General features: G+C 41.8%; 1 protein-coding gene across 1 annotated transcript in view; it reads right to left on the bottom strand.

Annotated features, from left to right (window-relative positions):
• Positions 1 to 23,669, bottom strand: part of LOC135539475 (echinoderm microtubule-associated protein-like 6) — a 64,340-nt gene extending 40,671 nt beyond the window's left edge. Inside the window, exons 1-20 of the mRNA XM_064965375.1 lie at positions 23,430 to 23,669; positions 18,556 to 18,715; positions 17,853 to 17,951; positions 17,615 to 17,683; positions 17,063 to 17,248; positions 13,373 to 13,508; positions 10,798 to 10,999; positions 10,114 to 10,251; positions 9,479 to 9,735; positions 8,706 to 8,915; positions 8,010 to 8,177; positions 7,629 to 7,735; positions 6,295 to 6,395; positions 5,814 to 6,000; positions 4,921 to 5,026; positions 2,173 to 2,266; positions 1,832 to 1,932; positions 1,029 to 1,231; positions 470 to 581; positions 5 to 132 (exon numbers count right to left, since the gene is read on the bottom strand). Coding sequence (XP_064821447.1) covers positions 5 to 132; positions 470 to 581; positions 1,029 to 1,231; positions 1,832 to 1,932; positions 2,173 to 2,266; positions 4,921 to 5,026; positions 5,814 to 6,000; positions 6,295 to 6,395; positions 7,629 to 7,735; positions 8,010 to 8,177; positions 8,706 to 8,915; positions 9,479 to 9,735; positions 10,114 to 10,251; positions 10,798 to 10,999; positions 13,373 to 13,508; positions 17,063 to 17,248; positions 17,615 to 17,683; positions 17,853 to 17,951; positions 18,556 to 18,715; positions 23,430 to 23,626 — 2,961 coding nt within the window. The 5' untranslated portion in view covers positions 23,627 to 23,669. The remainder of the gene's footprint in view (positions 1 to 4; positions 133 to 469; positions 582 to 1,028; positions 1,232 to 1,831; positions 1,933 to 2,172; positions 2,267 to 4,920; positions 5,027 to 5,813; positions 6,001 to 6,294; positions 6,396 to 7,628; positions 7,736 to 8,009; positions 8,178 to 8,705; positions 8,916 to 9,478; positions 9,736 to 10,113; positions 10,252 to 10,797; positions 11,000 to 13,372; positions 13,509 to 17,062; positions 17,249 to 17,614; positions 17,684 to 17,852; positions 17,952 to 18,555; positions 18,716 to 23,429) is intronic.
• Positions 23,670 to 25,182: the final 1,513 nt, after the last annotated feature.

A 25,182-nucleotide genomic window follows, 5' to 3' on the forward strand; every position in this document is an offset into this window, starting at 1 on the left:
GCACCTGAACCAACAAGGTCATTGGCCCGCTCTTGTCAATTTCCAAAATCTCTCCATTTTTGGTCCCCACAAGGATGTGTCCATGTCCAAGGGTGATGGCACGGATAGATGGGTTGTCCTCCAGCAGCAATCCTAAGAAAAGAAGCAGGAGGCGAAGCCAAAGAGCAAACATAAATTCCAAAATAGCAGCAAGCAAATGGCAACAATTATCATTATTTGTACTGATGGAAGTTGTTGCTGCCTATGGCATTCATTCGTTCATTCATGTTTTGAATACATTTATAATTTATTCATTCACTCACAATCATAGTATTTCTCAATATTGGTACATTACTGCTTGAATTTAGTTTACCTGGGGAATAGTTTTTGTGTTGAGATATTGTACATGACTTACATTTTAAAATATAATAGTCTATAATAGCCTGCTTTTGGATGTGGAGCGAACAAAGCGAAGAAGAAGACAGCATACCTTTAGATGAAGCAGACAGCGAAGACCTTTTGATGGCGTAGGTCTTCAGGCACCTCTCAAACATGTCATCCCATAGCTCCACCACTCCATCCTTGCCCCCAGTCACAAAGCCCTGCGAGAGAATGAGGGAATAATCGCCCACAAGCCCAATTCCTTTTTCTCTCATTTCGTTCAATCACCTCCTTCACTAATTTAGATCCCAGTTGTGTTCTGCTTCAGTTTCCAAGGTAACCATTAAGGAACATGTATTCTATATTCTACCTGGCTATACAGGTAAACGACAGGTCAAGATCATGCATAGATGAGTAAAGAAGCGTAGGCATGTGGAATGCTGATGGAGGACTGAGCTGCCAAGTAAAGATATCCTGTTAATTAATCCTGAAAATTATAGTATTGGGTCTGGTTTCCTAGATACTGATTAAGCCTAGTTCTGGACAAAAAATATGAATTCTTTTTCGTCCAGGATTAGGCTTAATCTGTGCCCGGGAAACCGGCCCATAAAGTGAGGCAATTCGTACTAGTCAAAAGTGATTACTGCTACGTTGGGGACAGCGGGTACCTTGTCAAGAGAGCACATGGAGAACACTGGACCGTCGTGGGCCTTGATGGTCTTCATGAGGGTGGTCTCTCTCCAGATGTATACGTCCCCAGTGGTGGAACCTGAGAAAACCAGGTCCTCTGAGCGCCCGTAGCAGACGGACATCATGGTCTCCAGCTTCCCGAGGTTTCCAAAGATACCCCTTTTGAATGTGAGGCCTCCACCTTGGGTCCAACACATGCAGTCTTTCATACAAAGCTATTTCTTCAAGCGTTCAGAGTTGAAGGTTGATTTTGTGTCTTTTTTTTTAGACAATGGAACAACAACAAAAACAGTACTGTTGCCACACTTCTAATAGTTTGTGTGGTGTTCATTTAGATAATATGTTAGAGGGCAACAAAGCAATTCATGGTTGAATTGCTTCACTGAACAGTTGCATTGTCAAACCAATATTAACTATCACAGTTCTCACATGGACGTTGCAGAATAATGACCATTTATCATGGAATTTCGTAAATACATTTCTGTTGTGTACAATAAAGTGCCTAAAAAACATGAGCTGGCGCACACCCAGAAAATAGTTAGTGTGGGGGTGCTGACTAACGACGTTTCGGCATCACTGTGCCTTCCTCCTGATGAAGTGATGCCGAAACATTGGTAAATACCCATTAAATTGCTGGGAGATTATACATGGAGTGTGCCACTTTCTTTATTTTGATAGTTTGTCGTAAAATAAAGTGCCGCCAGGTTTTCTGTGAACCCCAGGAAAAACAACTGTTGCTAAATTAAACGATATTGGGAATGAAAATAATCATGGGGAATACCTGTGTGTTGCCAGAATTTTATATGCTTAATTCCCACGGTGACAAGCTTGTCCATACGGAAGGGGTTGCATTTCACCACAAAAAGCTTATCTTTGTGGCCCCTAGGGAATGAAAAGCAGAACCCACAACACATCAGTCTGTTTTCTTCTCCATCAATGTTTGCATTTTGCTCATGTTTCATTGAATATCTACACCGTTTTTCAATCAAACATCCTTTTTAGTCATATTCGTTACATCTTGATTTATGTGTTTACTCCATAGGGATACTTGAACATTAAGTTGTGGATGGAGGTAAACAACCTTGAATGGGAATGTCCTGGTTTACTGAATGCATACTGTACCTTGCTTTTGCCAGTTTCTCGCCTTTCTTCCAGTCCCACAACACGATGGAATGACCTTCGTCAATGCCCACAGAAACAAGGCTCTTCCCATCCACTGCGGGCCAAAGGGAAGAGAGCCATTTTGTTATGCCCTCTTTGTTATCCCATCCAGTCATGCGTGCATACAGCCACATTCAGTAAAGGTCAGCAGCTTTCAGATATCCAGAAACATGGACATCGTTTAATTTGTGTCGTCAGCTATTGGAGCAATCAAGAAATCCGGTATGCCCTTGTTCCACGTCGTCTTAATCACAGTCGTGTTGCACAGCTTATCAGATCTCGCAATGCCTGTAGAAGTGTTTAACCCTTTACACCTGTGGGAATTGTCCTATATGGGTAGGGTTATATTTGAAATGTTCCTTACAGAAGAAATATGAAAAGCATATGCATAATGGGAAAATTATTAGACCAAAAGGTGAGTACACAAGTTCACCTGACACTAGCCTGAATCCAAACTATTTATTTTAATGTCGTATAGAGCTGGTTTTCTTTACTAAACAATCTTTATTAAGAGCTGTCATTTTATTGAGAGGAGCTGCAGTTTGATTATAATTTTTCTTTTGTTCCCCGTTATGTGAGTGATCCTGTACTGAATTTGGTTGATCGGAAATTGAGACTTCAGCTGTTTTGAATTCAAGATCACTCACATAAGAGGATAAAACAGAAAAAAATTCTGATAAAACTGCAGTTCCTCACAATATAATGACAGCTCTTAATAAAGATTGTTTAAAAAAGACCAGCTCTATATGTCATTGAAACAAATAGTGGAGCTTTGCCAGCCAAGCCACAACATGCATATACAATGTTGATTTGTATATGCATTTTACATGTACTACACTATTCGCAGCATTTATTGATTAAGAAATCTGAAAATACTCTGGATACATTCAGTAACATTTACTGCAAACTATCACGGATTACAAAGGGAAACCCAGCCACAAGCTGCCCAGAGACACGAGCCTACCAGACGAGCTAATTGTCTTCTATGCTCGCTTCAAGGCAAGCAACACTGAACCGTGCATGAAACCACCAGCTGTTAAGGATGACTGAGTGATCACGCTCTTCATAGCACATGTGAGTAAGTCCTTTAAACAGGTCAACATTCACAAGGCTGCAGGGCCTTACGGATTATCAGGACGCGTACTCAGAGCATATGCTGACCAACTGTCAAGTGTCTGCACTGACATTTTCAAGCTCTCCCTGACTGAGTCTGTAACGCATACATGTTTCAAGCAGTCTCTGTGCCCAAGAACACCAAGGCAACCCGTCTAAATGACTACCGCCCTGTAGCACTGTAGTCATGAAGTGCTTTCAAAGGCTGGTCATGGCTCACATCAACACTGTCATCCCAGAAACCCTAGACCCACTACAACTCGCATACCGCTCCAACAGATCCACAAATAATGCAATCTCTATTGCACTCCACACTGCCCTTTCCCACCTGGACAAAAGGAACACCTATGTGAGAATTCTGTTCGTCGACTAGAGTGCAGCATTCAACACCATAGTGCACTCATAGCTCATCACTAAGCTAAGGACCCTAGGACTAAACACCTCCCTCTGCAACTGGATCTTGGACTTCCTGACGGGCCGCCTGCCATGCTGATCCCCAACATGGGGGCCCCTCAGGGGTGCCCCTCAGTAAGCATTTCACGGCAAGAGCTACACCTGTTTTATTCGGCATGTGACAAATACTGTACAATTTGATTCCAGGAAAATGTGGGGTTGGTGCAACATAAGACATAAAAAATACTAGGGTGAGTGAGAGGACTAAGTGGTGTCTCCAAGTGACCACACACCTCCAAAGTGTTCACAATTCCTAAGCAATTTCAATGCACTATTATGACTCAAATAAGAATCTTCAACTATAAGGTACTTTTTTTTAGCTCTCCTAGCTGTGCCGTTGAGGTAAAAGAGCAAACACACTTGTAGCGGTTTCGTTCGGAACACAACCCTGCATCCCAGCCATCACAAAATGACTGCTGTTTACACAATTGAAGAAACGGTCCATTATAAATCGTAATCTGGGTCAGGCGGGCATGATTTGAAAGCTTGTTCTATTGTCAACATGACAAGCTAAGTTAGAAAATACGATCTCAAAGTGTTAGGGTTTCACAAGGCAATTCAGCGAAGCAGATCATCATTTTGGTGCACATAGAAAGGAGTCATGATTGCATTCAGGTGTGTGTGCCACGGCGAATTCTCTTCACAAGAAACAAACAGGCTCATTCTGTTCAGAACAACCCAGCATATAACAACATGACATCTTGTAACTGTACATTAAACATAGTGATCATAAACGTTGACACTGTGTGCAAAAGTTGCCCAATTATCAGGAGGGATGGGGGGCAACTCCTTGTCGCGTACGGTGCTCAAGTCAGAACAGCTGTCAGTCAAACCCCATACAGCGCTGTGAAGTGCAGAGCCAGAGCTCTGATGTCATGTATAGCATGTTACTGTACAGCCCTTTACGTTCCAATTTAGGTTCCATTTTCAACCTGTATATGGGTACAAGTGTAAAGGGCTATATAAAGCTATATAAAGAGGACCTGTCATATTGCTGTCTACCTTTAAGTTTACCAAAGATAGAGCAGACAAGTGTGCATTTAGATTCTTGGTTAACAATAAGCTGTTAACCAAAGCCATTATCACTCAAGTGATTAGCCAATGTTGCATTACTTACTGCGTCGTGCCTTGCGCCTTGCCTACCTGTGAACTCCAGTGCACACACCCCTCTTTGGTGATGGCCCTTCAGCAAGGACAAGCACTTCAGTGTCTGGATGTCCCACACATGGATAGCTGGGTCCCTGCCAACCTGAGCATGGGGACAAATTCAACTTTCATATGCAAAATGCATAGTGGTGCTAAATATAGCACATAGCTAAGTTGCTAAAATAGTAGAGTTGGTATGGAGCTTCCAATTTAACTACAGTACCAGTCAAACGTTTGGACCTACTCATTCAAGGGTTTTTCTTCATTTGGACTATTTTCTACATTGTAGAATAATACTGAGGACATCAACACTATGGAATAACACATATGGAATCATGTCGTGACCAAAAAGTGGTAAACAAATCAAAATACAATTTACATTTGAGATTCTTGATGACAACTTTGCACACTCTTGGTATTGAGTAGGTGTGTCCAAACCTTTGACTGGAACTGTAAATACTCACTCTTAAATATGCCAATTTAAGAAGACAGGGTAAATAAAAAATGGTTACACTAACTTCTGTTGCCCCGATAAGTGTAACAGTTACACAGGAACTCCTATGTAGCTACGACTAGGTTACCTTGGGGTGGCAGGTAGCCTAGTGGTTAGAGCGTTGGGCCAGTAACCGAAAGGTTACCACAAATCCCTGAGCTGATAAGGTAAAAAATCTGTCATTCTACCCCTGAACAAGCAGGCAGGCAGGCAGTTAACCCACTGTTCCCTGGTAGGCTGTCATTGTAAATAATAATTTGTTCTTAACTGTCTTGCCTAGTTACATATGCAATTACATGGTGATGGATTGCAGCAGTATATTCTATTACTCAAGCGTGAGAGAGACAGGAAAAAGTAGAGTAAATAAACAGAAATGAATATATGGTTGTGGATCGACCTGTCCGGTGGCAACGAAGTCCTTCAGCGGATGGACGGTGAGGCTGAGGATGTCGTCGTCATGACCCAGGTAGAAACGCTGTGCGTGCTGCTGACGGTTATAGACCACAGCCACGGCTGCTACGTGATACACCACCTCTCCTGCCTGGGTGTAGAATAGGTTGTTTCTGCAGTCACAACCTCTGTACCTGTGCAATGAGGAATTGACAGGAAAAATCTAGAGTTACATAATTTTATACACTTTGGTGATTGCTGGTAAATTAAAAGTAGCGTGGCCTCGACCTGTCCTGATAGTCAAAACAAGGCTATTGGATACTTTATGGTACTTCGAAGCACAACATACTCTGGCGGAAATACTTTAGGCACGTGTAGAATTTAATAAATACCTGCCGCTTGGCAAAATCACTTTTGGAATAAACACTGCAAGTATATGAAGTGGCCTGACAGTACATACATTTACAGTCACCCTTGAGGTGCCTTACCCGTGAACAAACTGCAAACGCAGCCCCTCGTCTGGTGCTTTCTGTCGTTTCAGTGAGCCCACTAGCTTCTTCCTCAGCTGTGGGAGGTCTTCTTTGTAAACCTAGGAGACAGTTTAAGATAAGATCATATGTTATCATGTTACCCCTTCAAATTAATGGATTTGGCTATTTCTACACACTTGTTGCTTACAGGTGTATGAAATCGAGCACACGTCAACGCAATCTCCATAGACAAACATTGGCAGTAAAATGGCCTTACAGAAGAGCTCAGTAACTTTCACCGTGACACTGTCATAGGATGCGGCCTTTCCAACAGGTCAGTTTGTCAAATTTCTGCCCTGCTAGTATTGTTATTGTGAAGTGAAAAGATCTATGAGCAACAACAACTCAGCCACAAAGTGGTAGGCCACACAAGCTTACAAAACAGGACCGCCGAGTGTGTAGCACGAAAAATCGTTTGTTTGCAACACTTACTACCGAGTTCCAACCTGCTTCTGAAAGCAACGTTACCACAATAATTGTCTGTTGGGAACTCATGAAATGGGTTTCTGTGGCCAAGCGTCTGCTAGGGTGGTATAAAGCTCACCGCCATTGGACTCTGGAGCAGTAGAAACGTGTTCGCTGCAGTGATTAATCTCATTTCACCATCTGGCAGTCCGACAGACTAATCTGGGTTTGGCGGATGCCAGAAGAACACTACCTGCCTGAATGTATAGTGCCAACTGTAAAGTTTGGTGGAGGGCGAATAATGGTCTGGGGCCTTTTTTCATGGTTTGGGCTATGCCCCTTAGTTCCAATTAAGGAAAATCTTAACGCTACAGCATACAATGATATTCTAGACGATTCTGTGCTTCCAACTTAGCAACCGTTTGGGGAAGGCCCTTTCCTGTTTAAGAAGGACAATGCCCCCGTGCACAATGTGAGATGTCCATACAGAAATGGTTAATTGAGATCAGTGTGGAAGAACTTGACTGGCCTGCATAGAGCCCTGACCTCAACCCCATTTAACACTTTTGGAATGAATTGAAATGCCGATTGCGAGCCACGCTTAATCGTCCAACATCAGTGCCAGATCTCACTAATGCTCTTGTGGCTGAATGGAAGCAAGTCCTCACAGCAATGTCCCAACATCTATTGGAAAACCTTCCCAGAAGAGTGGAGGCTGTTATAGCAACAAAGGGGGACCAACTCCATATTAATGCTAATGAGTTTGGAATGAGATGTTCGACGAGCAGGTGTCCACATACTTTTGTACTGTATAATTCTTTGCAAGACAGTGAGCAATCCCAGTAGCAATTGTGCATTGGCTTATTCCACAAAATATTTTACTCCACCTGTCGTTCATAGCTGATCTGGGCCTCCAGTTCAATGTCTGAGTCAAGCTCCGGAACGTCAGACACGTCCGAGTCGGATTCTCCACTGTTTGAATCAGCGTATCCCTCTGGAGATGCAAACACAAACAGAGGATAGATGACCTCTGACCTTTATGGAGACCATTCAATAGATATAGATAAATAAATAGATAGATCAAACCAACAAGTCATCACCCAGACTTGACATTTACACTTACATTCGTTCATACCATTCACACAGAAGATAAACAGACAGAAGACTATGACAGCACATTAACCAGGTGACCAGGTGATAAATGAATGACTCAAATGTAAATGTAGGGTTAAGGTCTTGGGGTTCATTTGTAATCCAGCAATTGTCACCTTGAAGGAGGGGTTCCAGAACACCATTCATCACCCCCTCTGGAAGAAACTTCCACTGGAACAAGGCGTGGTCCGCCCCTCCAGTGCTCAACACCCACTGGAGATCATGGGACCAGCGCACGTTTGTCACATGGGCAGAATGGCCGATGTACTTCTTGAATTTAGCCGCTGTTGCACAAAGACCACAAAATAATGCATTTAAGGAAACCAAGTGGGAGATAACATACAGTATATTAGAAGCTGAGCTGGGACATTTTCTTATATGATGGCCATAACATTGCCTGGTAATGGTATGGCTATCAATAAAGTATATTTTTTCTGATGACTGAATTCCATCATTGTAGATTATCATGGTGACCTATGTAGGGGGAAAAACTGTAACACTTTATTATCTATAGTCCATCTGTAGATTCTCGACAGACTACCTACAGACTAGCAGTAACATTTCAACTATCTACTAACCCAACCCTTATCCTAACCCTAAACTTAACCCTCACCCTTATTCTAAACCTAACCCTAACCTTAGCAAGCAGTTGCTTATCAACAGATAGTTTGTTGAAAGATGCTCTACAGATGTTGATACTATCACCAAACAAAGTGTGACCAAAGAAACAAAGAATATCTATCTACTGTATATTTGCTACAGGCACTGAATCCATGAGAGAAAGGCTTGTAAGAAAACACATATAGCCAGACCTTTCTTAAGACACGGGAACCTGAAAAGCTTGACGAGGCCAAAGTCATCCCCAGTCACCAGCACGGCACTGCTGTAGTTGGCGTCCACGGAATTTATGTCTGTGACGTTGGCATACTTGGGCCAAATCCCATTGACCTCGGGCCCGATGATGCCTGTCCAGGTCATCCAATGGATTCCCTTGGTCTCCTCTTTGCTAAGGAGCTTCCCCGCTATGGAGATGAGGGAGAAGAGCATAGAGACATGTCACTGTCAACCATAAGTCAACTGGTTACATTTCTCTAATCCCGTCCATCAACTGTTTAACAAAACTGTAGCGGGGTGCTCTCTTTGTGGTTGATTGAACTGAAGATTGCACCTTTAAGGGGAAGTGTTACTGTACCCCATTATTATATTCATGTATTTTTTATATATATTTAAGGATAGTGAGAGGTTATGTCAAAGAGCAGTAGGCCAGAATCAAGCCTATGTCAATGTAACAGTATGATTTTAAACCGTCCCCTCGCCCATACCCGGGCACGAACCAGGGACCTTCTGCACACATCAACAACAGTCACCCTCGAAGCATCGTTACCCATCGCTCCACAATAGCCGCGGCCCTTGCAGAGCAAGGGGAACTACTACTTCAAGGTCTCAGAGCAAGTGACGTCACCGATTGAAACGCTATTTAGCGCACATCGCTAACTAAGCTAGCCGTTTCACATCCGTTACATCAACACGGTAGACGTTAGACCAGTCAGGCCATCCAATTATAGGATTTAAGTGTGTTTTTTACCTGGCATTCTGTAGAAGAGCCTCTCCCCTGCCCCGTCATTGGTCTGCAGGTAGCGGCTGTCCACCGACCAGTCCAGGTGGGTGATGAAAGAGGTGGATCGGTTGCACTCACCCACCTTCTTGTAGCGCTGCGCAACAGCATAGATGTCTACCAGGCTGTCGTTGGAGCCAACCGCCAGGTAAGAGCCGTCCGGCGAGAACTTCAGCTCGTGGATGACCTCCTTCCTGTCTTTGATGTGAACCACCTCCGTCATGTCCCTGGGGACACAGAGGAGAGAAAAGACAAGACATGATTTTACAGTCCTGTTTATTTTACAGCTCATGTTTGTCTGGTGTTAATTGAGAAATTATGTGGGTGACCAGGGGTACTTACTTTTTTTTTCTACATTACAAATTCAAAACATTTCAAAGTAGGTACCAAAATGGTTTATCATTGTTACAATACATCCCACAAAAAAAATATATATTATTCTATTGTTACATAGTTGTTGTGTAATTACAGTTTTATCGTTCTTAAAACAAATTAGATAAATAGCAGACTGTAAAATACAGCATAGTAAAAAAAAGTCAAATACAGAATAACAGAAATAAATGTTTTATTGTGTTTGAAAACGTAAGACTGTTCTGGTAACTAACCTGACGCGGAGCACAGTGAAGGAGCCGTCCTTCATGCCCAGGGCAAGCTGAGAGCCGTCATTGATGAAGGAAACGCTGCGCACGGCTTCCTCCATGTTACAGCGGGCAATAAGAGTGTGGTCGGGTAAACTCCAGAGCCTTCAACAGAGACACAGAGCGACAAGGTGAAGGGTCAAACAGGGAAAGTAGTGGAATAAGGGGACAGCAGTGAAAAATTATCCAGCAGTGGAATGAGAGGAAGGGACAACAGTAGAATTAGTAAAGTATAAAAGGTGACAACAGTGGAATTAACAGACAACAGTGGAAAAGTAAGAGACAAAAGTTGAATAAACCAGACAACAGTGGAATAACCTGGACAACAGTGGAATAAGTGAGATGGCCCTCTGTAGAAGAGAACGAGTTCATTTTGACAAGATTTAAGAGGCAAGGAAAAGATTATGGGTAACGCATTGCTTACTGTTATGATATGGGAGGGTAACCGGTCAAGCTTCAGCCTAGTTTTAACTGTCAAGACACATTAATGTGTCTGCCACCTGCACATCCCTAAAATACATTTCAAAATCTATACAGACATCCAAATACCCCTGCTTTTCTTTTTCTAGGATAGACCGCTCATGCCGTGTCCTGGGATGATATGTTTTTTTTGGGGGGGACAGATTAAAGGTGTTTTGGAATACCACTTACCTTACTGATCGGTCGTCACTGCCGGTTACGGCCACCGGCTGCTTGGGGTGAGGGTCGAGGGCCCAGAGTTCGCCCTCACTGTGACCCTGCATGAGGAGCAGCGGCTTGTCCCGGTCTCGCACCATCACCTCGAAGATTTCACTGTCCTGGGTGCCCATCAGGACTCGGTCGGCCTTCCAGCACACGCTACGGATAGACAAGCCTAGGAAAATAGGAATGGAAGAGACAGGAAAAAATACACTCAGTTCTCCCCTATAAAAGGAGGCCTTCTGACCTTAGTGGTAATTCCTGGATAAAATAAAGGTTAAATAAAAAATAAATACTATTTTTGCAGCTCACAACTATTGCAGTGGAAATTAGGAATAACCTATGCCAATTAGGGATACAGGGATAATTAAGTGGCCATGATGGAATGAGGCCATCTTGAGCATTTAGCCAGGACACCAGGTCAATCGTGATTTATCTAAATGAACAGTGATGAACAATCTCTGCACTGAACAAAGTTCCTTGTGATTTTTCACATCCCAGTCTGTTAACAGATGCTACGATACCAGTTGGTACGTGCGTCTGTCCACATGAGATTACTGACCCACCAACACCATGTCCAGCAGCATCCAGGGACCTGCTTAGCTTCTAAGGCAAGTCAGCAGTGGGTTACAGGATAGCAATGCTGACTAGATAGGAACTCTACCCTACCCTTTGCCTTAGATAAAGCTAAGACCCTAATCCTTCCCTTAATCCAAACCAATTGGCTACACCTCCCATGTGTTACCCCTTTAGTTCCAACTAACCAGTTATGGCTGGTGTTACTTTTATTTGAAGATGGGCCAGAACAGAATAAATGGAATGACATCAAAAACATGGAATTAGAAATGTTTGATACCTTTCAATTCATTCCATTCCAGCCATTACTATGAGCTGTCCTCCCTTCACCAGCCACAAGTGCAACTCACCATAACCCATAATAAATCCCTATCCTTCTCAACTTTGTAACTGTTGTCCGCATTTCACTGCACAGTAATGTGTTACAGCCTGAATTTAAAATGGATTAAAATTTAGATTTGTTTTGTCACTGGTTTACACACAATACCCCATATCGTCAAAGTGGAATTATGTTTTCCTAATTTTTAGGAATATATATATTTTTTTAATCAAAGCTGAAATATCTTGAGTCAATAAGTATTCAACCCCTTTGTTATGGCAAGCCTAAATAAGTTCAGGAGTAAAAATGTGTTTAACAAGTCACATAATAATTTGCATGGACTCCTCCTCTCCATACCCCACACCGAGATAATTGTAAGGTTCCTCAGTCGAACAGTGAATTTCAAACACAGATTCAAGCACAAAGACCAGGGAGGTTTTCTGACGCCTCTCAAAGAAGAGCACCTATTGGTAGATGGGTAAAAATACAATAGATAGAACATCCTTTCTAAATCAGTAACCAGAGCAGAAGGAAACCGCTCAGGGATTTCACCATGAGGCCAATGGTGACTTTAAAACAGAGTTTAATGGCTGTGATAGGAGAAAACTGAGGATGGATCAACAACACTGTAGTTACTCCACAATACTAACGTAATTGACAGAGTGAAAAGAACAAACATATATCCTATTTGCAACAAGGCACTAAAGTAATACTGCAAAAAAGGTGGCAAAGCAATGAACTTTTTGTCCTGAATACAAAGTGTTATGTTTGGGGCAAATCCCATACAAAATATTACTGAGTGCCACACTCTCCATATTTTCAACCATAGTGGTAGCTGCATCATGTCATGGGTATGCTTGTAATCGTTAAGGAGAGATGTTTTCAGGATAAAAAAAACTAACGGAAAAGAGCTAAGCACAGGCAATATCCTAGAGGAAAACTGGGTTGCTGCTTTCCACCAGACACTGGGAGATGCACCTTTCAGCAGGACAATAACCTAAAACACAAGGCCAAATCTACATGGGGTGGCAGGGTAGCCTAGTGGTTAGAGCGTTGGACTAGTAACCAAAAGGTTTCAAGTTCGAATCCCAGAGCTGACAAGGTACAAATCGGTCGTTCTGCCCCTGAACAGGCAGTTGACCCACTATTCCTAGGCTGTCATTGAAAATAAGGATATTTTCTTAACTGACTTGCCTAGTAAAATAAAGGTTAAAAAAACACTGGAGTTGCTTACCAAGAAGACAATGAATGTTCCAGAGTGGGCAAGTTACAGTTTTGACTTAAATCTGCTTTAAAATCTATGGAAAGACCTGAAAATGGTCTTTGTGTTTAGTTAGTCTGCCAGATCAGAGGCAGTCGAGATGACAAGGCGTTATATTGATAGGTGCGTGAACTGGACCATAATTCTGTCCTGCCTGAACATGTAACGAGTACCCTTTTGGTGTCCGAGAAAATGTATGGGAGTAAAAAGTACATATTTTCTTCAGAAAGACAAGTACTTTACATTTAGGTGTGCCATATCAGGGTGATTACTTATGCAGTCCAGACATGTTTGTTTTTGTATCTTGAATTTATTATACACACTCGTTTACTTTGAAAATGTGGGGTAGGTTGTGTATGTTAAGGGGGAGGCTCTTGGGCCCGACAACCTACTTTTGTATCCTTGCTCAGTCTCTCGGAGGTCGATCTTAGTGATGGGTTTGAAGTCCACGTCCCACAGTCTCACGCAGCCGTCCCTCCCGCCTGTAGCGAACCCTTCCTCACAGGCGTGCATGCTGAAAATCCCTGCCTGTGGAGAAGTTACAGGAAAAACAAGATCTAAAATGTCACCAAGTCAGAAATCTAACAAAGTGCAAATGAAATCGACTGATGGGCAAAGATACATCAAAATGTATCTTGTTACAATATACACTGAACAAAAATATAAACGTGACATGCAGCAATTTCAAAGACTTTACTGAGTTGCAATTCATATAGGGAAATCAGTCAATTGAAATTAAATTCATTATGCCCTCTGTGTGCATTGGAATTTCCATCAATATAATGCAATTGTGTTCGTTGTACGTAGCTTATGCCTGTCCATACCATAACCCCACCATGGGGCACTGTTCACAACGTTGACATCAGCAAACGGCAAATTCTCTAACATGAGGTTGGAAGCGGCTTATGGTAGAGAAATTAGCATTCAATTCTCTGGCAAAAGCTCTGGTGGACATTCCTGCAGTCAGCATGCCAATTGTGGCATTGTGTTGTGTGACAACACTGCACATTTTAGAGTGGCCTTTTACTGTCACCAGCACAAGGTGCACCTGGGTAATGATCATGCTGTTTAATCAGCTTATTAATATGCCACACCTGTCAAGTGGATGGATTATTTTGGTAAAGGCGCACTGCTCACTAACAGGGATGTAATCAAATTTGTGCACAACATTTTTGATAAATAAGCTTTTTGTGCATATGAAACATTTCTGGGATCTTTTATTTCAGCTCATGAAACATGGGACCAACACTTCACTTGTTGCATTTATATGCCATAAAGACTCATGTATAAAATACTAGTGTCAAAACATTTATTTCATTCAAATTCATATAATTTGTATTTTAAAATACAGAAAATACATTTGCAAGTAGCCTCCTTAAATTAGTTATGAAACAACCTGGTTAACAAGCAATGTTCACAACTTGGTTAACACACTATCTTTGTGCCCCGCTATTACTCCAAATTTGTGTAATGATATTGTGGCAATAACATAGTGTTTACTTTGAAAGTCGGGTTCACTTCCCCCTTTTGGACCAAATTCACTGCATTATCCTCATGCTGGAAGTGCATCCTTGTGATTAAACTTGCTTTCAAGATACTCACCAACCAACACCTCTCACATGATGGTTCCATAAGAGCCTCGGATACCAATCGAGAACATTTGGGGTGATATGGGGCCACAAAATTATAGAAAAAAAATATTTTGAGTATGTTGAAAATACAAAATCATTCTCTGACTGATTTTGTTAAACATTACATAGTGCTTTCTTTCAGGCCTTTCAAAAACAAAATATTTACAGTACCAGTCAAAGGTTTGGACACAGCAACTCATTCAAGGGTTTTCTTTATTTTTACTATTTTCTGAAACACACATATGGAATAATGTAGTAACTAAGAAAGTGTTAAACAAATCAGAATATATTCTATATTTGAGATTCTTCAGAGTAGCCACCCTTTGCCTTGATGACAGCTTTGCACACTCTTGGTATTCTCCAGGTTCCACCTGGAGAATGGAACCTGGAGGTTGTCACCAGGAATGCATTTCAACTAACAGGTGTGCCTTGTTAAAAGTTAATTTGTGGAATTTCTTTCCTTCTTAATGTATTTGAGCCAATCAGTTGTGTTGTGACAAGGTAGGGTTGGTATACAGAAAATAGCCCTATTTGGTAAAAGACCAAGTCCATATTATGACAAGAACAACTCAAATAAGCAAAGAGAAATGACAGTCCATCATTACTTTGAGACATGAATTTCAGTCAATATGGAAAATGTGCATTCGCCAAAATCATCAAGCACTATGATGAAACTGGCTCTCATGAGGACTGTCACAGGAAAGGAAGACCCAGAGTTACCTTTGCTGCAGAGAATAAGTTCATTAGTTACCAACCTCAGAAATTGCAGCCCAAATAAATGCTTCACAGAGCTCAAGTAACAGACACATCTCAACACCAACTGTTCAGAGGAGACTGTGTGAATCAGGCCTTCATGGTCAATTTGCTGCAAAGAAACCACCACTAAAGGATACCAATAATAATGAGAGACTTGCTTGGGCCAAGAAACAGGAGCAATGGACATTAGACCAGTGGAAATCTGTTCTATACAAATTTGAGATTTTTGGTTCCAACCGCCATGTCCTTGTGAGACGCAGAGTAGGTGAACGGATGATCTCCGCATGTGTGATTCCCACCGTGAAGCATGGAGGAGGAAGTGTTATCATGTGATGGTGCTTATATTGGGACTATCATTTGTTTTTCAACAGGACCTCCAGGCTGTGTAAGGGCTATCTTACCAAGAAGGAGAGTGATGGAGTGCTGCATCAGATGACCTGCCTCCACAATCACCCGACCTCAACCCAATTGAGATGGTTTGGGATGACTTGGACCGCAGAGTGAAGGAAAAGCAGCCAACAAGTGCTCAGCAAGTGGGAACTCCTTCAATATTGTTGGAAACGCATTCCAGATGAAGCTAGTTGAGAGAATGCCAAGAGTGTGCAAAGATGTCATCAAGGAAAATGGTGGGTACTTTGAAGAATATTTTTGATTTGTTGAACACTTTTTTGGTTACTACATGATTCCATATGTGTTATTTAATAGTTTTGAGTCACCCTCCTCCAAGCAGTCAGAATTATCTCTTCAAGCTAAATGCTCCTACAGTAAAAATCTTAATAGCAGAGCAATGTTTTTGAAACAGCTGAAATGTACTAACATATTTTAGTATGTGAATACTCTGTGCATAGTTGTGTGGAACCCATGGAATTGTGGCTCTTCTACCAAAACAACCCGTATGTTTTCAAATAGAGCCCATCTGCTCAATTTTGGCAGAAGGAGGTGTTTTAGAAACCTTAGAATCTGCTCTTTCAGAATCAAAACGTCTGACCTGCATCTGTCGGATAATTCGAAAAAGTTGCTTTTTGGTAAGCTCCGTTCCCTTATTTATTAATTACACATGCTGCACTGCTCATCAGTCTCTTCAGTCACAAGACAATTGATAATATTGTCACCCATCAGACTATTGCCAATTTAATCTTGCCTTTAGGCTACATCTATTAGATGTGTGAAATGAGTTTCAATATAGTTCAGGTGTAGTTTGGATGGGCCATTCTCAGATAGGCAGCTAACTGTTGGGTGAAGGTAGGGCAGGGGGGAAGAAATGACGTGTTCTCCTAAAACTGCTTATAACAAAAACTTGTGATGTTGAAATTCTAGCAACATCAGTTTGTTAAATAGACATATATAGCAAAAGCTAAGGACGGAGGGTTTCAATTTTAAATTCACATGCTCAATGGCAAGTGGCTACTGGAATATTTACAGTGAATTTGAGCTGCAATACCTCTGCTTCAACTCCTTTCTGTCTGAATAGGCCCCTAGTCACAGCACCAATGTGACCAACTGGATGACTACTATGGGTTGTCTGTGCACCTCACAAATGTATATGCATTTGCATTAAAGCTAAACAAAATATAATTTGCTTGAGTTTTTTGGTCGCAAGGCATGTGCATGTGGATGGAAAAACAATACTATACAGTGTGATAATTCACTTGACCATAAATCCTCATTTTGTTAGTGAGGCTGCATTCCACTCACTCCATGGGCTGCTTGGACTGTGCGAGCCAGGTTCAGCCCCTTCCAGACATAGATGTCCCCATTCAGTGCTCCAGAGTATGTCACTTCTTCCTTTGCCGTGGCCAGGCACAGAATGGTCTGCAGGTCCCCGGTCTTCCCAAAGATCCCCCGCTTGGGTGTCAAGGCATTCCCACACAAGGTCCAGAACTGAGCAAAGATAAAGCTCACATTTTAGATGGCTCTGACAATCATTTTTATGTTAAACATCAGCACTGGTAATGCTTTATTTTACCCAGTATTTTAGCCTGCTGTTAACCAGGTAGTTTATTATTAGGTAATTACTTCATTGCATTGGAATTACACTTGACACAAACTTCACCATCTTCCATTTGGTACCAGATAGTTATCAATTGTGTTGAATTCTTTGAGGTATGTACCAGAAAGTATCTATTGTTACCCCATAGTTTCATAGTTAAAATCTTGTAAACACCAGGTAAGTATAAACTTCAAATGGGCTGTTAAATGAAGCATTACCATAGTTACACTGATTATGTGGCTAGGCTCGGGCCTCACCTTTATATGCTTCACCCCACAGCTTACTAGCCTGTGAAGTTGGAACGGATCCCAGGCAATATCAAAGATCTGAAACAGCAGCAAACGCGGTTATTATGACCTGTGACATTAAGGAACACACCAGTGACACGGCAGAGCTACATTTTCTGTCTGCTTCATAGCACTGACATACATTAAAGTGACATTAACTCCTTAGTATCGACAGTGTAGATAATTGAAATAAAAATATATACCATACCCTGTCTGAGTGTCCAGTTGCTGTAGCCAGGACTCTGCCTTTTCTCCAGTCCCAGACACACACAGTGTTTTTGGCATCCAGCCCAACAGAGGCTAATCGCTACACAAGGGGACAATAGAAAACCAATTAGCGGCAAATCAAACCTGCTTAAGTTGATCCACTTTCTATGTTTAGGGTCACACCCATTCTGAAAAATGGCGGTCCTAAGGATGCATTTTATACAGCACTGTAAAACCATTATGCAACATTCTTCAAACATTTGCACAAGCTACTTTGCCATCTTACAGTGTCATTATAGTTCCTGCACCCATGAGTGCGTAGACAAGTCTTATTACATAGTTACATATAGGTATAGGGATTACACATGTTATTACAGGTGTACTACAGCTGTGACAAATAGGTATAATGTTTTACTGATCAGCAGTTACTGTGTAATGCTAAGTAATCCCATTTTGGTTATAAAGTAACTACTGTACATGGCATTAATAAAAACGTAATGTTGTCAAAACCCTTGAATTTCCCCCTAGGTGCAGATCTAGGATCAGCTTCCCCTTCCCAAATCCTAAACTCATTAGTGAGGAAAATTATAAACTGACCCAAGATCAGCGTCGATAGGAAACTTCACCCTACACTAAGAAGCACAACTCCAAGTACTCAATCTAAGCTAAAAATCCAAGGAGACCAGCTCAAAGGTGTTCCTCACCTGTCCGTCTATATCAAACGCCAGACACGCCACCCCATGTGTGTGCACGTCTCGCAGGATGGACACAGTCTGCAAAGCGTATGTGTCCCAAACACAGATGTAAGGATCCTTCCCAACTTGTCCTGTCGCCACTTGAACTTTGTCAGGATGCATAGCAAGACTGTGTGGGTTGACCGGAGACAAATAACCATTATGAGCAGTAACTTACTAAAAAAATCGGAACAAATCAGATGTTAATTGTCACATGCGCTGAATACAACCTTACCGTGAAATGCTTACTTACAAGCCCTTAACCAACAATGCAGTTTAAGAAATAGTTAAGAAAATATTTCCTAAATAAACTAAAGTAAAAACTATAAAATAAAAAGAAACACAATAAAATAACAATAACAAGGCTATATACTGAATCAATGTGCGAGGGTTCAAGTTAGTCAAGGTCATTTGTACATTTAGGTAAGGGTAAAGTGACTATGCATAGATAATAAACAGCGAGTAGCAGCGGGGAGGGGGGTTCGGGGGTGTCTATGTAAATAGTCCAGGTGGGGGTAGAAGCTGTTAATTAAGGAACCTTTTGGTCCTAGACTTTGTGCTCCGGTACACATTATATAAAACATACTGATATTCATAAACATTGGTCAACATGTATTTTCTATGCCTTTAAAGATGGAATCTGCAGTAAGGAAAACAGCACTGCTCTCCGCCCCCACTGCCGTTGTTCTAGTTTTTATTGTGTTGACGAAGCGGTGGTGTGAAGTGTTCTATCACGTGTGCAATGGCGTCCGAGGGGGAAAAAAACTGGGTTTGTGGTTTTCAGTAACTTCTTTGTTGTTGTAATATTGCTAATGGACGTGGCGGTTTCACCATTAAGGATTCCAGTTTTAATTTCCAAGTCAACATCACATAAAATGTATTCACCATTTTATTTCCAATTGTAATCCAGATAATATCCATGTAATACCTTGACAATATGATTATTGGCTCATTCTGTGTGAAAATGTAAAAACAATGACCATGATGTTTTGAATTTAATCCATAGAAAGGTCCTTTGGGGAAGGATATTATTTATATTTGCCATTGTGTACAAAAGGGTCACTGAGATCTAATTTTAAAAGTTGAGGTATTTGTACAATGTTGGACTTGAAGGCCTCATTTATTCAGTATTACTTTTAGTTTCCAGCAAGTTTTGGTGTCATTTGAAGCTTTACCGTGCTTTGACATAAGTAGTGTTCAAATTTGGATAAAAATACATGTTCAGCTTAGGATAAGACATTTGCATCTAAATCTGCACAGGTGTTGTTGCATTTACTTATTTTTGGCAGTTGTGCAAAGTTTTTGGCCCTTCTAACTCCTTTTAACCACAGGCCGGTGTCCAGCTGTAGAATAGGGAGAGGGTGGGTTGATCCCAGAGGCAATCGATGAGTCACATAAAGTCAAGCATTGTGCCCACGAGCACGAGTAAACTGGCCATGTGGAGGCTGACACACGCACGTAATCCTCAAACCATTGGTTAGGATTTACTCCGGCATAATTGGAAATGCAGAAGATGTTGTAAGTGACTACAAAGCAAAAGGAAAATCAGTGCTTTAATTCTCAATGTTGACATCATCAGCAATCTCCACATCCCCAGTGTCAGCAGTTTTTTTCTCCTCTGTCTGCTTGCATCAGGCATTGTCACGCAATAGATAGAGCTGAACTAGCGGATTGCAGTGACTCTCATCGGCCCTTGTGCGGACTGGCACATGCTCCCTCCAATTATTCTCCTCAAAGCAAGCCCCAAGGTTGCATGTCATCCTCACGGTGTCACACCCTGACCATAGTTTGCTTTGTATGTTTCTATGTTTTGTTTGGTCAGGGTGTGATCTGAGTGGGCATTCTATGTTGTGTGTCTAGTTTGTCTGTTTCTGTGTTTGGCCTGATATGGTTTTTGTATCGATCTTGTTTACATATTCATTAAAGATGTATCTAAATCACCACGCCGCATTTTGGTCCGACTCTCCTTCACACCAAGAAAACCGTGACACACGGACAGTGAGTGACTGTGTTCCCTGTAAAGGGCAACACATGAAGATAAACGCGATTTTCAATGATTTTGCCCATCATCTCGTGAATTTCCCATGAATCCTTAATCCCTAGATGCTGTCCCAGTCAAAACATGCATTGTACTTCTTTAACATGTCAAGTGGTCAAGTCAACCATACTTCAGTATTGTTCCATGCCTACTACTGGTTTCCCAGTTTAGATGGTCTTTACAATGCTCCTTATGAAAGTCCATCTAACAGCAGACTGGTGGCGTTTTGCTGATGGGAAAAAATCCCCGAATGTAGCTTGAACTCCACAAGCCAATAGAACTCACCTCTGAGGGAAAAATGAATATAGTATGTTTGCCTAATTTCAATATTTTCAAGGAAACCTATCCTGCACTACGGTGACGATACACTGAACTCAGAACCCAGGCTTTTAAAAATATATATATAATTGGTTTGCAGATCATCACATAAGATCACAGAAAATCCTGCAGCCCTTCCTGCTCATGGTTGGTGATTCCCCCTCCGGTGATTCCCTCCCTTCATTAGCATATAGTCCATTGGTATGGGGAAATTCTGCTAATTCTGGTGCATATTTCAAGGCATATGCTTATCCGTTTCTTATCCACGTCAATTGAAATGCTTATCAATTTTCATGTAGGCTACATGTAACATAATTTGAGGCAGCTGTCCAAAGTTTACAAGCATATAAGGCTACCTCTTATATGACATGCAACCATTCAACAGCTATGAATTAAAGAAGCGAAAACAGGCAATCCTCAGGACAAGTTGTTTTCTGATTGGATGACTAATACCTCACTGGCCCAATCATGAGGCTCAATTTCCCTCACATGGTGATGTCAATTGATTAACTCGAAAAGACAATTTTCTATTTCAGCATTCCCAGACACCAATGCTAGCAAGTAGCAAGAATAAACACTAACATAATGGGTAAGGCGCACAAACTAGCATAGGAAGTTCAATGGCAATGGTCTTGAGTCTGCTGTGTCAACTATGTAGGCTGGGAGAATCCCCTCTCCTTGCCTCCGTCTCAAAACTCATTGGACAAAAAGGTCTGAGGCGAGGGACCTCTGGCTTTCTCATCCAATGAGTTTTGAGAAGGAGAGGAGGAGAGATGAGTGAGGATGCGAGGAGTATTCAATTGAGATCTTCCCATAAACCGTTAAAGTAATGTCCCTCTGAAGTCAGTGGAGAAATTGGTGCATGTACCGTCTTTACAATGAGTGAGGAACCACTGGTTTATGGACATACTTTTAAGTTCTAAGAGTCTGTTAATAAACTCCTCTGTTCAAAAGTAATCTTAACACACATCTATGCAAGTGCAAATCCAGAGGTTCAAATGTTGCCTTTCAGTAGTCTAAAGGTCTGTGGATTAGGGCCTTACATGTTTGATGAAGAGGCTGATGAAGAGGTCACTAGGCATTTGCAGACACTTTGCTTGGTTTTGGGGTGCTTGGCACTTTCTCATTCAAATGAAATGATAACTAACATCTGGTTTGTATTCATTAGGCACCAAACAGCAGAAAACAAATTGAAACAAGGAAGGTCTACATGAATAAGAAATGCTTGTTTTATTTTATTTTTCAATGATTCATACTAAAACAAACAGCAATCAACTGCAACTTTGTTGATACACAACAGCTTGCTGGGGTTACAGTTAGTGCTAGACGGGTAAGGTTTATGGTTAGGGCTAGATCTGATGATATGGTCTGTCGGGCATTATAACGTACAGTAATTGAATGAGAGCTAACATGATTGTGAGGCTACTGTAGCAGAGGTGATTTGTAATTCTGTTTTTTGATGAGGTAGGCCTACAGCCCTGCCCACGAGCAGATGGGAATTTCCTGTTGGTCTAATGGTTAAGACGCTGATTTCTTGAGTGAGATGGCCTCAGAATGAATCCGACCAGCTACATATGTGCCTAACTTGGGACGGTCAAAGGGGAGTAAATATAGTAGAGGTTATTTGGAATCTCCCTCTCACGATAAGGTAGCTCTGTCTGCAAATTAAAACCAGTGTTACCCTTGGTCCAAGTGGGAATTTCCTGTTTTCCTAAAGACATTGGTTTACCGAGTGAGACAATTTTTATTTATTTATTTAACTAGGCAAGTCAGTTAAGAACAAATTCTTATTTTCAATGACGGCCTAAGATCAGTTGGTTAACGGCCTGTTCAGGGGCAGAACGACAGATATGTACCTGGTCAGCTCAGGGATTTTAACTTGCAACCTTTCGGTTACTAGTCCAATGCTCTAACCACTAGGCTACCCTGCCACCCCACAACAGTGGTACATTCGTATATTCATATGCTCAACCAAATACACGACTAGTGCTGTTGTTAAAATGACACAAAGTAGCTTCAAAATGAACAACTGGAGGGTCAATGGATGACAAACACAATGCAGAAGGTAAAAGAATCAAACGCTTGTGATGTAGCATGGAGAACGCAATGCAAAGTTACTTGCCGGATGCCGTTTGTAACGCCTGGACTTCTTGTGGAACGCAAACCGCAGTCAGTGTGACCCTATCATGACCCTGGCGTAACTTGACCGAGAAGTAATATTCCCTGTGAGTGGTTCAGTAATAGCATGGTTTCCAAACCCTCTCCTTGGGCACTGGACTATGAGATGTTTAACATATTTATTGTAGCCCTGAACTGGCACATCTGATTAAATTCGTCAACTAATCATCTAATCAAGGCCTTGAAAAATTTAACCAGGTGTGCCAGTTTAGGGCGACAACAAATACCAATATGCGAAACGTCTGGTGGTCCCAGAGGAGAGTGTTGGGAAGTACTGCTGTATAGGGAGAGTAACTTTGAGGTAACTTACCTGATAATGTCATCATTGTGTCCCAAAAAGAACTTCTGAGTGTGTTCTCTGGTGTTGTAAACCACGCCAACCCCAGCAACAAAATATACAATCTCCTTCCCGGCAGTGTAATACAAATTGTTGCGACACTGATGCCCCCTGTATCCATGAATCCATTCCAACCTCAGTTGGCAACGTGGAGCAGTCTTGTCTGCCATGCTTTGTCAGACTATTAGACAATTGTATTTGGCTCAACTGCAATTCAACCTCAATCTCAGATTAACTCTATTCCAAAAATGCAGCAACATGAACACAGAGTAAAATCCTAGAGGCTGGTCAAGAGTGTATGGCCACTAGTGTGTCACACTAATGAGATATCCCTTCTCCCTTGCCTGTTCCCAATCCCCCTTTCTCTACATTCCAGTATCATGGATTATACTTGTTACATTCAGATGGCCTCATGAATCAACACGACCAATGACATTATGCTGCCTCTTCCAATTGCCTTCTATTTAGCATTTTATATTCTACATAAAACCGTGGTGAAATCGGCGAACTATATGACATACATTGATATGAAAGAGCCATTATACTGTATAGCTTTTTAGCAATTCAAGGCATAAAATATAACCCCGACTAACCCCGACTACTCTAATCCTATGTCATCTCATTCAGCTATTACAGCTCAATAGTCCTCAATTTTGGCACCAAAACGCAAGAGTGGAAATGCATGTCAAAGTGCTATACTGTCCTAAACGGTTGGGTGCGATATCACGCGAAAATATACATATCTGACAGAACGATATTTCGTTCTGGTTTCAATCATAAAGCCGTGGCAAACCTCTTGACGATTTCGATTGACATCGACCGTGAAGTATTTGCCTTGTAGTTATTCCAGTTGAAATCAACGGATTACAACGCCGATATACACACCGTCGATTCCCATGCAAAGCAGAATAATTGTATCAGCTCCAATACGCTCGGCGAGTTTGCGTCATTTATTCGCATCCCAAATGATGTTCAACACTAGGTGAGCTGGAATTGATGGGAATTAGAAACCGGTCCATATAGAAAGAACGCACAAATGGAGATGAGGAAGGGTACAACACAGGGAATCGTTTTTTTCGGAGGATGATATCCTTGAACGAAACGACTCTGACGTATGCAAGATCCTCTTCACGAGCGTTCCCGACGCAATTTTTTTTGAGAATAGGGGCTCTCGTTGTCTTTACGCCTGCGGTGGTGCTTGGTTACCACGACGCTTCGTAGGCAATCTCCCATTTTAGCAATGGATTTTGGAGCTTGAAGTTCTCTAGTGTCGTCAAAACCATTACTATTATGGAACTGGCCTCTCCAAACAACGACTACGACCAGCCACCAACAAAGCTCGAGCTCTGTCCTTGGTACCTGATAGATAGAGTAATGTTTCGGGTGTGCTCGAGCGCTGTCCTTGGTAGATGATAGGGTCATAGAGTTTCTAAACACAGAGGCGCAACATTGCAATACTTCCGGGAGAGCTTGCCAAACAGACCAAATAGACCAGAGCGCGGTTTGGGCTTTGAGAAGTCAATGATTAGTTGTTCATTTTCTTGAAATCTAAAGGCTCAACCTAGATTCGAGACAATATTTTAAGTACTTGAACATGTTATTACTCCAACCTTGTGAATCCAGGCGGTATCACATCCAGCCGTGATTGGGAGTCCTATAGGGCGGCGCACAAATGGCACAGCGTCACCCGGGTTTGGCCGGGGTAGGCCGTCATTGTAAATAACAA

Source organism: Oncorhynchus masou, chromosome 5 (genome assembly GCF_036934945.1).
Source record: "Oncorhynchus masou masou isolate Uvic2021 chromosome 5, UVic_Omas_1.1, whole genome shotgun sequence".
NCBI classification, from domain to species: Eukaryota; Metazoa; Chordata; class Actinopteri; order Salmoniformes; family Salmonidae; genus Oncorhynchus; species Oncorhynchus masou.